This window comes from Sinocyclocheilus grahami, unplaced genomic scaffold (assembly GCF_001515645.1).
Source record: "Sinocyclocheilus grahami isolate Dianchi unplaced genomic scaffold, SAMN03320097.WGS_v1.1 scaffold86.1, whole genome shotgun sequence".
NCBI lineage: Eukaryota > Metazoa > Chordata > Actinopteri > Cypriniformes > Cyprinidae > Sinocyclocheilus > Sinocyclocheilus grahami.
In genome coordinates, this window is record NW_015505265.1 from 548197 (window position 1) to 563117 (window position 14921).

Sequence of the window (14921 nt, forward strand, 5' to 3'; positions counted from 1 at the left end):
AGCTTCCACCGCACATGCTTTTATAGCTTCCTGCTCGCAACGTCACCCGCCCATGCCGTCTCGCCCATCTATTGGACTGATTTCATATGTGATTCAGAGCATGGTCACGCTGAGTGCGTTCCCAAAGCGTTTCCGACGCAGCTCGAGTTCTTGAAGGGGAACCAGATGCTATGGAGTTGCTTTGTAAAATAAAGGGGGAAATGAACGCATGTAGGTTTCCATTAACAGGTTGCATATTGTCCTAAACAGAGCAAAAACAGTCACCTCCCATTTGATTATATTACCTTTTAGGCTTTGGTCAACACTTGAATAGATTCAGGGTAGAATTTTGAAACATATGTGAACGCACCCAAGGAAGAGCATGCCAGGTTCACTTTGTTTACACATTTAAGTAATTTAAAATGCATTTGGCTGTTACAAGCTACTATAGAAAATGATTAGCATACATTGGGACAGAGTTTTTGGAATTTTCCTCTGTCGCCATATTAGTCGTCACCACCACTGAGCAGTCATCTATGCTGCCTTGCCTTCTAACATATCTTGTTTTGATCAAATTTTAAATTAGCATCCAAGGTGGCATACAAATCAGGAGAAACTTACATTTCATTCAATACAAAAAAGTATTGATTAAAAAAAGTGTTCTATCCAATGAAAGACTATTTAATAAGCTATTTTTTTAAATGGTTGAATAATCTATTTTAATTAGAATTTCATGTCTCACATTAGACTCACAACTAATTCCAACTGAATATGACTATTTTGCTAAGCAGGGGTTTTCAAAGACAAAAGACAGCAGGCCTCCTCTCTGACACAATGTATACAATATAGGCTTCAAGTAAAGTGTTCTTAATCATTTACTTTACGGATGCATGAAAATAATTAACTACATCATCAATTTAAATTTACAAACAAACACAAGAAGATATTTTAGACAAACTCAAAATGATAAGTGACAGATATGGCAAGCAATTAAAAGCAATGATGTTAGTTGAATGCTTGCACAATTGGTGGCTGACTAAATACTTTTTTGCCCCACTGTATATATATATATAATATTAATCATACGACTTAATATGGATGCACTGAGTGATTATATTTGGGGGTGTATGGGTGCATTCAGGTGCTAATAATATTGTGGTGACAGGGTTGAACAGGAGGTTTTTGTAAGAGTGATTAAAGGATCTTCAACACTGTGCTTTGCTGGCAGCACAGTAATATAATGCAGTACTCCCAACATGTTCTCTTTCTAATGAGACATTGAGAGTAGAGGATTCTTCTCCATTTCCTTTAATGCTAAACTGAGTTTTATATTGGTCTTCAGTGGTTGGATTTGTGTAAAGCACATACCCAATAAGATTTAGAGTACTATTATCCTTTGGCTGCTGATACCATAATATTGTGTTATAGCCTGTAATGGTGTGAGAACAGCTGAGCTGAACTGTTTTCTCAGCCTTTGTTATCAGATGAGGTGGATTCTGATGAACTTGGTCACTCAGTGATTTTCCTGTTGAAAACAGGCAGTAGTAGAAGTTAGTATAAATGCATAAACTGGAGGAACAAATAAAGACAATAAACAATGAAATATTTTACCAGAGACCCAGAATGGAGGTGCTGCAAAATAAATCAAGCACACTATAAATATCATGTTGATTCTTCAGTGCTGGAGGAGTGACATGAATGAACAACAGTGTGTGTGAGGTCTGAGCAGGATGTGTAGAATGAACCACTTGAAACAAATGCAAATTCTCAATGCTCTGTTTTATAAAGCCTGTTTCACTCCACATGATCAGTAACTTTATTTAGGCTCAAAGGAGACCCCTACTGGTTAAAATAATTTCAACGATTTGACTGTAAACTACTCTAAATCTACTCTAAATTTGAGTTCTGTTTGTGTCGAAAAATCATAAATTGGGCTACTATAGATTAATGGGCTGAAACATGCTTTGATTTGTTGCTGTGACAACTGAGAAATGTCACGTGAGAATGAACACACCAAGAAGAATTTGGTTGATTTAAATCAAATCTGGTGTAAATGGACCAAAATGAACCAAATGTGGCCAATAATGTGTTACAGAGAGTATTCGGCTCATCATATGATCTCAATATGTTTACCACTTACTCCAAGTAAAACAATGTTTTTTAAGCCAATGATTTGACTCTAAAAACTAAAATTTTATGCATTTTGTATGTATAAATCTGTTTAAATGTAGAAAAGTTTAATTTATGTGTGTACAATCAAATAATAATAAAATAAATGTACATAAATAGTTTATCCACTCATCCCTATAGAAATGAATGTCATTCATTGACAGCAGATGAGCAGGTGTTAGATGTGAATCTGTGTGTTTTTGTTGAGGTTATAGATTGGGTTACACTGATGTGCATCCTGCTTTGCACAGTAATAAACACCACTGTCAGAGCTCTGTACTTTGACAAGAGTCAGGTCTAAAGATGCCCCGTTCCTCACAGCTGATGCTCTCTGCTTAAAATCCTTCTCCCAGTTTTCTGTTTTAACAAAGAAATGCACTATCTGCTCCAATGGCTCAGTGGGTGTTTTTCTGAACCAGTACATGCTGTTATGTGATGTTCCAATCTGGGAACACTTTAGGGTCACATTGAGATCCTCAGTTACAAAGAGATGAGGTGATTGCTTTAATCCCAAATCTGTAAAAGAAGATGAGAAAAGAAGGAAGGCATTTTAATCAAAAAATAGTTTGTGTTGATGACTCTGAAAATATCAATTTAAGTAAGTTATTTTTGTTTACCTAATGGAAGAAGCAAGAGCAAAATCAGCAAAGCGAACATTTTTTGTTTGTTATAAGTGATGTAATAAAACTCAGCAGCTATAGTTGCATGTGAGGACATCTAGTGGAATGGACATATAATGCTGGAATAGATTAGTCCCTCCTTCAATAAATGTATAAAGTGATCATATCTAGATGCTTCCTTTGAAAAAGAAATAAAGAAATGAACGCATGTATGTTTTCCACTAACATGTTGCATTGTCCTAAACAGAGCAAAAACAGTCATCTCCCATTTGCTTATATTTCTTTTCAGGCTTTGGTCAACACTTAAATAGATTCAGGGCAGAATTTTGACACACTCGAGGAAGAGCATGCCAGGTTCACTTTGTTTTTACACTTAAGTAATTTAAAAATGTATTTGCCCATTACAAACAACTACAGAAAACAAATGTCATGCACATACACTAAGACTAAGTAAGGAATTTTTCATCTGTTTGGAAAGTTTTAATTGGACAGAAAACATTTAGAGGTGTGTGTGTGTGTGTCACTAGCAAAATTATCATACTCAGTTGAAATCAATTGTAGGTGAGTCACTTCATATGAAGTTATTTATATGACATGTTCAAAATCAGATACATTTAAAGTTCAGTTTGTATCAGAATGCTACAGATGGCAGCTGCCTGTGTAAGTAGTAAGGGAACTCACAAGGCTTTGATAAAGAGCATTATAGCATCTAGCAGTGGTCTATCACAGGTGTAGGACTATAAACAATAGTTCTTAGTACTGGGTTTTTGTATGGGATTAACACATTTGGTGTTACTGTGTGATAGGCTGCACAGAAATAAACAGCACTGTTTTCTGATGTAGAATTGATCAGAGTTAAAGAGCCATGAAACTTATTTGCATCCCCACGTAATTTAATTTTGTTCTGGAAAGCTTTTTCTGGGTATCCAGAGTCACCCATTAGATATCCCATGAATGTTAACTCTTCACTCTGGGATTGCTTGTACCACAACAGGCGGTCATAGTCTGGGATTTTGTGGAAGCACTTAATTTCAGGAGATTCGCCGTCATTTATTATCAGATTGTGAGGTTTCTGGTGAACAGTCATGTCACCCTTTTCACCTGTGAAAACAACAGAGACCACAATTATAAACCTACAGTTACAAACCTACAGAAAAACAACAGAAATCACAATTACAAACCTAAAGTTGTATTATTATGAAGAGTATTATGACATACAAAGTATATTAACATTACCTGAGACTAATGACGCCAAACTTATGAATATGAACAGATTCAGGAACATTCTGAGTCTATAGTGGGTGCTTTAGCAGTAGTGACAGGTCTGATGTGGATTCACTGAGTATAAACTACCAGAGCGTCATAAAGAATATAAGTGATGCATGAAGACACACTGCCCCCAACTGACAGGAAACAACACCATTTCATTGTAACTGATGCATAACATCAAGGCTGTTGGAATACAATTCATAGATTGTGATCTTTGCAAATGTGTAGGATATTGTGTGTAACAGGTGAGTTCTCTGAGGGTTTTTAGTACTGTGCACGTGCAGCACAGAAGTACATGCCATTGTCTTGAGTTTGTCAGAGAGCGAAGATGTGCTTCTTTCTCTCCAGCTCCCCTCACTTCAAAGAGCTCTGTATATTCATTCTCAATAGCTGGTGTTTTATAATACACATATCCGATGAGTTTAAGGTCTGGAGCACTAATCAGCTGCTGATACCACAGAATAGTGACATAGTCAGTAATGTTGTGGCTGCACTTGAGATGCAATGTGTCATTAAGACTCAGCAGTAGATCTGGAGGTACTTGGTGAGCTTTACTGCTAACAGGTCCTGGACAAAAGGAAACAATGCAATCATTATGAATTATGTCAAATTGTATTAATTTGTAGGGTATTTATGATGCTGGTATAGCCAGTGAATTACCTGTTTGCCAGAACACAGAAGCAATAACCACAACCAAAACTCTGATCATGTTGGATGTGGTGTTAATTTTGTCAGCTATTTTCAATTGTAGTCTTAGTCTTAGTCCCGTGTTAAAATGTCCTTGTTAGTTTTTATCATATTTAGTCAACCTTATCCTATTTAGTTTTAGTCAAGTTTTAGTTGACTAAAAGACTCAACATTTTAGTCTAGTTTTAGTCGAAGAAAACCTGACATTTTAGCAATAAGATTATTATTAATTAACCGTACAGCAGTATTAATTTTGGCAGCCATTTTTAATTTAGTCTTAGTATTACTCATATGTACATTTGAGGTAAGAGACACAGGATGTGACATCAGACTCAGTAGATGTTTGGATGGAAATCCCCATTATGTCAGATTAAATCATGAAACATTTACTGCAATTCAAATGTGAATTGATAAGCATTCTGTGGTCAAATGTAGCCTGTCCAGCAGGGTTTTGTAAAGGTGATACACCACATGTGTGTCACTGTGTATATACTGCACAGAAATACATGGAAGTATCATTAAACTCCAGGAATTTTTTGGTTAATTTGCCATTATTATTATTCCCATTTCCGTCTAAACTGAATTTGTTTAGGACTTCAGGCTCTAACCGATCTACTGAGCCAAGGAGGTATCCCAATAAAAACAAGCTGTCCATCCTGGGTTTCTTTATACCACAGGATACGGTCATAGCTTGAGATGCTATGGGAGCGCTGCAGCTCTGGAGAATCTGTAACATTCACTATCATGTCACGAGGCTTCTGAACAACTTTGTCACTCAGAGTGGAACCTACAAAAAACAAAAGAAGAAATGATTGAGGCGGTTTAAGCAGTGATACATACCCTGAATCCAGAGTGGAGAACAAATAGAGGTTGCAAGAATTAATTTAATCAGAAGTTTACTCATGTTGATGCAAGTTACTCTTCCTTAAGAACAAAGTGATGTGTGCTATTACATGCCAGTGGAAAGAGAACGGGATTCCATATGAGATATAAGAAATGTTTCCATCTTTTACACAGTCATACGTCATATTGGGGTAAAATCTAAAATATTTGCAATTACAACACTGCCCTCTGTTGTTCACATTTCAAACTATTTAAAATTAAAATTAATGACTAGGTTTATTTTTATTTTTTTTACGATTAGAAATTTTATTTAAAATAAATGAATTAAAAAAATGAAAATGATGACAACTCACTGATGTTCAAACCTGTATGACTTTATTTTTTTCAATGGGGTCTGAGGCGGCGAAGCTTCCAAATGACAAAAAAAAAAAAAAAACATTTATATATCAGGCTGCAAAGTTATTGAAGCAGAAATTTTGATTTTATTTTTGAATTTATCCTCAACTGCATCACTAGAACCCACAAGATATCCAAGCAACTCCAAACTTTCGCCACGCTTTTGTTTGTACCAGAGCATGACATTGTAAGATGAACTATGAGAACAGTGGAGGTCTTCAGATTGTCCAGGATCTTTGAGAGTCTGATGGATATCTTGACTATTTGAAATATCTGTTAAAAAAGGGTGGAAATATGTTAATAATTTCATACAGTCCTGTTTACGCATTTATTAAATAATTATTTATTCATTTAAATTTATAATAATAATACTTAGCTATTTATTAAATGGTGGGAAAAACCATGACTTCACAAAAAAATGTGAAGGATGTGTATAGTCAAACATGTTCTACCTGAGAGACAGATGAGAAAAAAAACACTGAGGACACTCCTGATCATGTTTACTTGAATGTTCAGAGAAGAGATGTGTGTGTGTGGACCAACCTTCACCGTCACCTTCATCTTATTACCATAGTGTGATCAACATTAAAAGTTTGTTCTGAGTGTAATGGTAAGTTAGGTTTCCTGAGAAAGGTTTTACTGTACACAGGGTTAACACCACCTCCTGCTGTTATGTGTCAAATTTCAGTTTTAAAACTTACGGGGGAAAAAACAACAGGATTTATGAAGAAAACACGTTTTCTGAAGAAGAGGAAAAGACAGAAACTTGAGTTTACTAGAAAAAAAGTCCTTTCCAACATATAATGCTCAGAACTTGTTTGCACTCAAGCATATTTGAACCTAATGTGGAAAGACTTGCAGTGCAAGGCATGTTGTGATCATTTACGAAATGAATGGGTGATCATGCAATGTTCAGTCAGAAAACATAACCAGTCACACGTAAGGCATGTTGTAAAGAAAATGTATTCAGGTTTTGCTATTAATTTGGTTATTTTTAAACAGAATGTGTCAAAAAGAATGTGCTACGTGAGCTGTGAGTTGATGTCATGCAAAATACATAAAGATCGAAGTCCTTCTATAAGGCTGCATTGTGACAGACTGCATGTGTTACACACGACTGCCAGCTGTCACACAGCAGGAATGAGTGTAATTGACAAGGTGATGAGGTTTACACTTTTAGTTGTTAAGTTGATTTAGCCACGTTTTAATATGCCTCTGGCTCTGGTCATAGAGCTTTTCAGATGGATACTGAGGCTTTTTAGCATGGGTAGAATTCATACCTGTCAACAGTCCCGTTTTTCCCGGGAGTCTCGTATTTCACACCCATCTCCTGCCCCTTCCCATTTTGTTATTTCTTCCAGGAAACTTGTTAAATGAGTAATCACATCAATATATTATTCCAATATATTATTGCATCAATATATTATATCCAGTTGCCAGATCTTTTATGAAATGCTTCCTACTCACACAATCATCATGCAAATTTCAACCCATTTGTGACCTCAACCTGGCAACCTACAGTTGTGCTGTTGATATCCGTGCAGGTATTGCAGATGCGGGAAGTTGAATCTTGTTGAATCACACATCACTGGTAGAAATGGGAGGAGAAGACTCAGGACTCAAATTTAAAGGGGTCATATGATGCGATTTAAATTTTTCCTTTCTCTTTGAAGTGTTACAAACTCTTGGTGCATAAAGAAGATCTGTAAAGTTGCAAAGACTGAAGTCTCAAATCCAAAGAGATATTCTTTATAAAAGTTAAGAGTCAACCACGCCTACCTAAAATGGCTCGTTCTAACACGCCCCCACATGTCTACGTCACGATGTGGGAAGATTTGCATAACACCGCCCAAATGTTCACGCAAAGAAAGAAGGCGTAACTTTTATTCAAGCTGTAGTATTGTTGCCGCCGCCGCCATGCCATGGAGACGCTGTGTTTCGTTCTTAAAGCGAAACTACTTTGTTTGGCCTTTCAAAAGAAGACGAAATCCGCTTCGTCATGCCTAGAGCTGATGAGTCCAGCCCAGGTTGTCACATGTGGTTGCTGCAAGCCCACTGGCCGCTCCTTCGTCGAAGCCTCTGCTCACTCTAGTGTGTGACTCCCTTTTCTTAAAAATGTAAAAAAAGCTGAAATGTGAAGTTTATCTTTTTGTTTTTGTGAAAAAAAGGATCTGAACTGTAAATCATGTTTTTTTATGGTAATTTTAAGGTTTAATATATTACCACAGACATTGCCCTTCCTCGCTCATACAGTGTTCATTTTATTTGAGCAGGTCTTATAAGGGTCTTTAAAAAGTTTAAAATTTGATTTTAAAAATCCTGCAGATACCCCGACATACAAAAGTGAGCTGTGAGTTGATGACAAAATGCATAAAGATCTAAGTCCTTCTATAAGGCTGCATTGTGACAGATTGCACATGTTAAACACGAGTGCCACCTGTCTGTGTGATCTTTTATATCAGTTGTCATGGCAGATTAAAAAGGAGGGTTTTTGTACATCTGTGAAATTATTCTGGTTCACTGTGTTCACTCACTGCACACAAATACAGCGCATTGTCTTCAGACTCCAGATTCTTCACAGTAAGAACACCCTTCGCAGCAGATTCATGATTGACTGAGTATTTTGTTTTTTCCAGCTTTCCAAATTCCACAGTGTCAAAACTTGTTGTGTACACTATGAGCTCCATAGTTTTTCCTTGATGCTGACGAAACCAGTACATTCTGTTATAAGTATCACCTTTTGTGTGACTGCAGGTGAGAGTGGCATTTTCCTTGCCAGGTAACATAATGTTTGGAGACTGTGTAACATCATTTACATCTGCAAAACCTGACAAAAGAAGTATGGAATATATAGATAAGAATACTCAACAGTTAACATGAGTGCAAATCAGATTTGATTTCTTTTTCATTGATATTGTCAAATACCTGTGATCCACTGAAGTGATATGAACAGAAAAACTAACCCTGGATTCATCTTGGCACTTGGTTTCAATATAATGCCAACAGCATGACAATTTCTGATTTTCCGAGACAAAATGTGACATGTCTTATGTGCTGTCACTAAACGGAGAGGTGTTACCACTAAATCTGGGTTTTCATTATATCAAAAGGGGTGTAGAATATTCTGGGTGTGTTCAAAATCCACAACTACAGGAGCACAGCAAATATTAGTATGTGGATGCCAACAAGCTAGACGGAAAAATCCTTTATCAAATAATATCTGCAAAAATGGAAATTGAATGGCTGGAAGCAGTTAAAGGGATAGTTTACCACAGAATTTAAATTCTATTATTTACATACACTCATGTAAGCTCCAAACCTGTAAAATTATGATTTTTATGGAAACGATTCTTTTAACAACATTTATTTGTGTAGCAAAAGCCATTAGCCCAAATTTACTTCTCAAATAATGTAGATGCACTAAATAATGGTGCTTTGATTGTCGTGCAAGTAAATGTGTTTTGCATTTTAATTCTGAATTGTTATTGATCAATGCAATAACATTTCAAAGTGGTTAGTGCAACATAATTTGCACATAAATTAATCAAGAGCTCCTCCAAGTGATTATAATAACTATTACATCGTGACTGCACACTAGCCATATTACCCACAATATTTTTTTTTTCAAAATGCAATATGTATGTACATTTGCTAAATTAACATATCTCTTTTTTGGAAAACTGTACATTTAACAATAATATTGATTGATTGATTGATTGATTGATTGATAAATTATTAATTTAATATTACTACTGTATATCTGAATGATTAATCCCTGTGTATTGTTAAGATATCGATGTGTGTTACATTTACTTGAACCACAGATCCAGGTGTAAAGTTAAAGAGAATTTGCAGTTACTTATAAATTTATACAGCACAAGAAGGTTTTTGTACTAGACAGAGGTGATTCTGAGCACTGTGTCATATGCTGCACAGAAATACACTGCACTGTCATTCAGCATGAGGGTGTTGATAGTCAGAGTGCCATTGTTTCTTCCATCTCCATCCAGTTTGATCTTGGCTTTAAACTCAGGCTCTGTGGTTTCTTGTTCAACATTAATGTGCCCCATGAGTTGAAGGACCTTGATGCTCTGGCTTTGTTTGTACCACTGTATGACATAGTAGTTCGGTATACTGTGAGAGCATTTGATCTCAACAAATTCATCTTCTTTCTTCAGGAGATCAGAAGGAGTCTGGAGAACACTTTTACCAAGAATACTGACTGTAGAAAGAAATATTAATGAATAAAATCAAATGAAAAGCGATGCTAATTCAATGATACAATGTATTAACAAAACAAGCCAATTATTACCTGCAAGACACAGAACAAAGACAGAAACACAGATATATGGAGCGTTACTCATGTTGTCTCTCTCTGCTGATTGACTCCACTATGAGTTAAATTAAGGAAATGAAGGAAGTGATGTCATCGAGAGTGATCACTATACCTACTTCTTTATTTTTCCAAACTGTTATTTATTTGCTCATTCATTCATTCATTCTGCTTAAATATATTTACTTTTGCAATGTTTGTCATGACTGGTTGTTTGGCCCTATCAAACAAGAATTTAGTATGACCTGTTTAAGTTTTCAATTCAGAAGGATGCAAATATTAACAGGAAATTCAGCCAAGCCCTTGAGCAGGTGCAAAAGAGCTGCTGTGGTTAATTGTGCAGCACTGCTGCTTTCAGAGCTTTTTGTATTGTGGCATAACTGCTCATCACACTGTGGAAACTAGCTGCACAGTAGTACATTGCACTGTCACTGGCTTCAAGTTGGAGGATTTTTAAGGAACCATTCTTGGTTCCATCTCCATCCAACTTGATTTTTTTACTAAAATTATCCTCTGGAAAATAATTTTTATTCCAGATATATCCCAGTAATGTAAATTCATGGTTTGTTTGTGTTTGCTTGTACCAGAGAATTATAGTGTAGGTTGCTATGCTGTGTTCGCATACAAGTTCTGCAGTGTCTCTCTCTGATCTGATTAGATTTGAGGGTCTTTGCTGAACACTGCAAACAGAACCTGTAAAAAGAAACAAAAGGGTACGTGTTATAAAAGCACTACTATTGCTTAATTATATAATTAACTATAATATAAAATATTTACCTGTATGCCAAAATAGTAAGACAAGGAGAACTCTGATCATGTTGATTTAGACTTGAAAATATTCTGGGGGGGAAAAATGTTCAGTTCGATATAATTCCTCATTTCTATAGTGCTGCAGCATTACCACGCCCTTAGAATGTGTTTACAGATTCTATTATGGAACCTTAGCGCCTCCTACACAAAAGTTTTTAAATTACAACAATTTCCTGCCATGCATGTAGAGATTCAAGAGATAATTGCCTCACAATTTTGAGATATTGTGGGAAATATTAAAATACTCGCAATACTTGTAACATTTAATTTGCAGTACATTGGACTAAAATGTGTATGATTAATTAAAAAAGGTTTCAATTAATTCAAAATATATTACATTATCTGTGATGCATGTAATAGAAATCGAAGCAAATAAATATTAATATATAGTAAATGTATAATACAAATAATAGAATATTACGAATATTATGTTTATGTGGTGAGTGAGTCTGCTACAGTATGAACAAAATCCAGAAGAATTGATATTGTTTTAGTTACAATGAAAACAAAAGGCATTTAATTTCTTCTACAGAACGATCTGCAGATGTTAAGATTATTTTAATGACAATACTGAAAAGCATCCTTATTTATAGTATTAAAAAGAGCAACAAATACTGCCATACAACCAATATTATGATGTACTGTAAAGGCCAGCTTATAAATATACTTTACAGATATAGGCTATTGTGTGATTTAAATAATACATATAGGTCTTTACTCTATAAAACTAGGACTATAACATCAAAGATACATATAAAGTCTCATTGTACTAAGTCCTGTATATGTGCATCTCTCTGGTTAGTGCCAGCAATGAATTGAGTTTAATTCCACAAAACAAGGAGCACTACTTATTTGAATATTAGTTATTTTTTAATAAGAAATATGTGCAGGATTTTATTTTATTTGTTTATTACATTATTTTGTGTGTGTGTGTGTTGTTTTTTTACTTCTGTTTTTACGTACCTTACTGCACGTTTCACGGCAGTTTCAAAGTGAAACGCGGGTTCAATATGTGACCCTGGCACGTATTTGTTACGTTGATATAGGCACGTATTGCTGTGTTTGTATTACGTTGCTTCAGGTACGTATTGCGGTGGTTCATAATTCAAATATTCGAGGAGTGTTGCTGAACGTTAATGCACTATCGTGTTGGAAATATCCCCTACACCAAACCCAACCCTAAACCTACCCGATAGTGTTAACAATCCCGTGAGCTACCTACCGAGCAAACCTACTGAAATAGAAAACTCATGCATGTAAAGCTGGATATGGAACGCTGACCTTCAAATGCACCAGTTTTCTCAAATCTCAATCTCAAATCTCGCAGCATGTTAAAATTGTTTTGAATTCATAACATAATATTCCATAACATAATGTAATTATGCGAAAATTAGGCTTTATTAATCGAAACTGTGGACCTGCAAATCATACGTGTGAAAAATAATAAAAGTTGTGGGAGTTTTACTGCCTCTCGTGTTCATTTCAACTGGTAAATGCAGTGTATGTATAAGTAGGCTACGTGTTTTGAGTTTTGCAGAAATGTAGGTAGAGGCACGTATATGCAGCGCTTTACAGGTTCCAAACCCTTCATTTAGAAATATTGCAGGTGTTTCTTAATATTTCCTTTGTGGAATCAAAACATTTCAAACTAAACATGTTAGCTTAAAAATATTGTTTTACTTGGGTAATAATTTTTTTAGATTTTTGTCCTGTCCTTTCACTTTCCATCCTGTTACTTTTTCGTATAACAAACGTTTTTTTTTAATGGCACCATCCTAAAGAAAGTTAGATTTTTGTTTCTGTTGTCACATTTTCAATTTAATTTCAAAGGGTTCAAAGGGTACTGCATAACAGGAATGAATGTCTGTTCTAAACTAATCAGTTTTATAGGAATGATGGAACAGTTTATTTGTGCAATGCTAAGACTTTGTTTTTCTTATTACTGGTACTAAATCAAACTCCACAGGTCCAGGTGCAGAGTGGGAGTGAATTTGCTGATAAGCACTGAATTTCAAGTTTGTGACTGAGGAAGGTTTTTGTACTAGACAGAGGTGATTCTGAGCACTGTGTCATATGCTGCACAGAAATACACTGCGCTGTCAGTCAGCGTGAGGTTGTTGATAGTCAGAGTGCCATTTTTCTGTCCATCTCCATCCAGTTTGATCTTGTTTTCAAATTCAGGCTCTGGGTATTTAAAGTCAAGATTAAGGTATCCCATGAACTTAAAGCTCATGATGTCTTTTTTGTACCAAAGAATACGTTCATAGTTTGGTATATTATGTGTACATATGATCACTGCAGATTCATCCTGGTTCTTAATGAGGTCACCAGGTGATTGGAAAACAGTTTTACCAAAACATGCAGCTGTAATGAGAGAAAACACACATATACAATGACAATCAGTGTTTAGTGTAAAACAAATGCACATAATAAACATGAAACAAATTTGTATTACAAATGGTTACCTGTGAGGCATACTAGAGAAACACAAACACTTGTAATGATGCTAGTCATCTTTGCTTTTAGTGACAGTGCTGTGAATTAAATGCAGGAAGGCACTTCTAGTAGGAAATGATGTCATTTCTGATGTCATTCCACAAAAAGGTTAAAAGAGAAAATCATAATTAACAGTAATGGATTTCTCTTGTTATCTTCCAAGCCAATAATATGATGATTTTTATTATTCTTTAAACGTGCATTTATTTTAAAATCGCTAAATTGTGTATATTCTTCAATGCTGTCCAGATTTAGCATTACCATAGAAAGGACTCCCTCTACTGTTCTGGGATGCTAAGTATACAACTTGTGTATCAATTTAATTGACTCTATGAGGTGTCAAAATGTGGTGGGATTGTTCTATTCTCACATGGGATTCCTCAAACACTCTTAGACATTTGTGTGCATGTTATTTAACAAGATAATTAACCTCAATGTTGGCAGCAAATCAAACCCTGAGCCCTTCGCAGATGAGGCAGAGCTGATGCGGAAGCACAGACTAGAGAGCTTTTTGTATTAAGGCTTCATTGTCTATATCACTGTGTAATATGCTGCACAGAAATACACTGCGTTGTCTTGTGGTGTGAGGTTGTTGATAGTCAGAGTGCCATTTCTCTTTGCATCTCCCTCCAATTTGATCTTGTTTGTAAATTCAGGCTCTATATTCTGATCAGCATAAAGGTATCCCATGAACTTGAGTCCAGGCATGTCCTGACTCTGTTTGTACCACAGCATTCGGTCATAGTTCTGTATATTGTGAGAACAGACGATAACAGCCAATTCATTTTGGTTCTTTAAGAGGTCATCAGGACTCTGTAGAACAGTTTTTGCATGATGTGCCACTGTCCATGAAGAAAGATAACATTGTTTGTAGTGATTAGTAATGTTTGAAATAAAATTATCATTATAACATGGAAGTAACATTTCCATCACAGTTAATCATCACTTGCACAACATATTTTTGACTATTACCTGTTAGCCACAACAGACATGCAGATCTGATAAGGAAAGTGTTCATCGTGTCAGCTCTTTGTAATAAAGTGAGTACTTCTACTATGATGAAGTACAGGCACAAGAGGGAGGAAGTGATATCATCTGTAGGGTACACGGACAGTAAAATATCAGTTCTAAAGGTTGATTATACATTCAACACTAAAACTAAAGTGTTTGATGTTTAGTTTTTGCAGTAGAACAAGCTCTTTCTATGTGCAGAAGATTGAGTTTGCACTTTGCACATTTGAAATTGGTTGTGAACACAATAAGTGTCATAAGGTATGTGTGTGCAGCTAATTTGAACAGAACTCCCCCTTTACTGCCTT

At 35.6% G+C, this 14921-nt stretch overlaps 1 gene segment (V, D, J or C); it reads right to left on the reverse strand.

Annotated features, from left to right (window-relative positions):
* Positions 1-9856: 9856 nt before the first annotated feature.
* LOC107586871 (Ig heavy chain V region B1-8/186-2-like) lies at positions 9857-10327 on the reverse strand. The segment is given in 2 exon segments: positions 9857-10185; positions 10276-10327. Coding segments are annotated over 2 exon segments (381 nt in total).
* Between the last annotated feature and the right edge of the window lie 4594 nt (positions 10328-14921).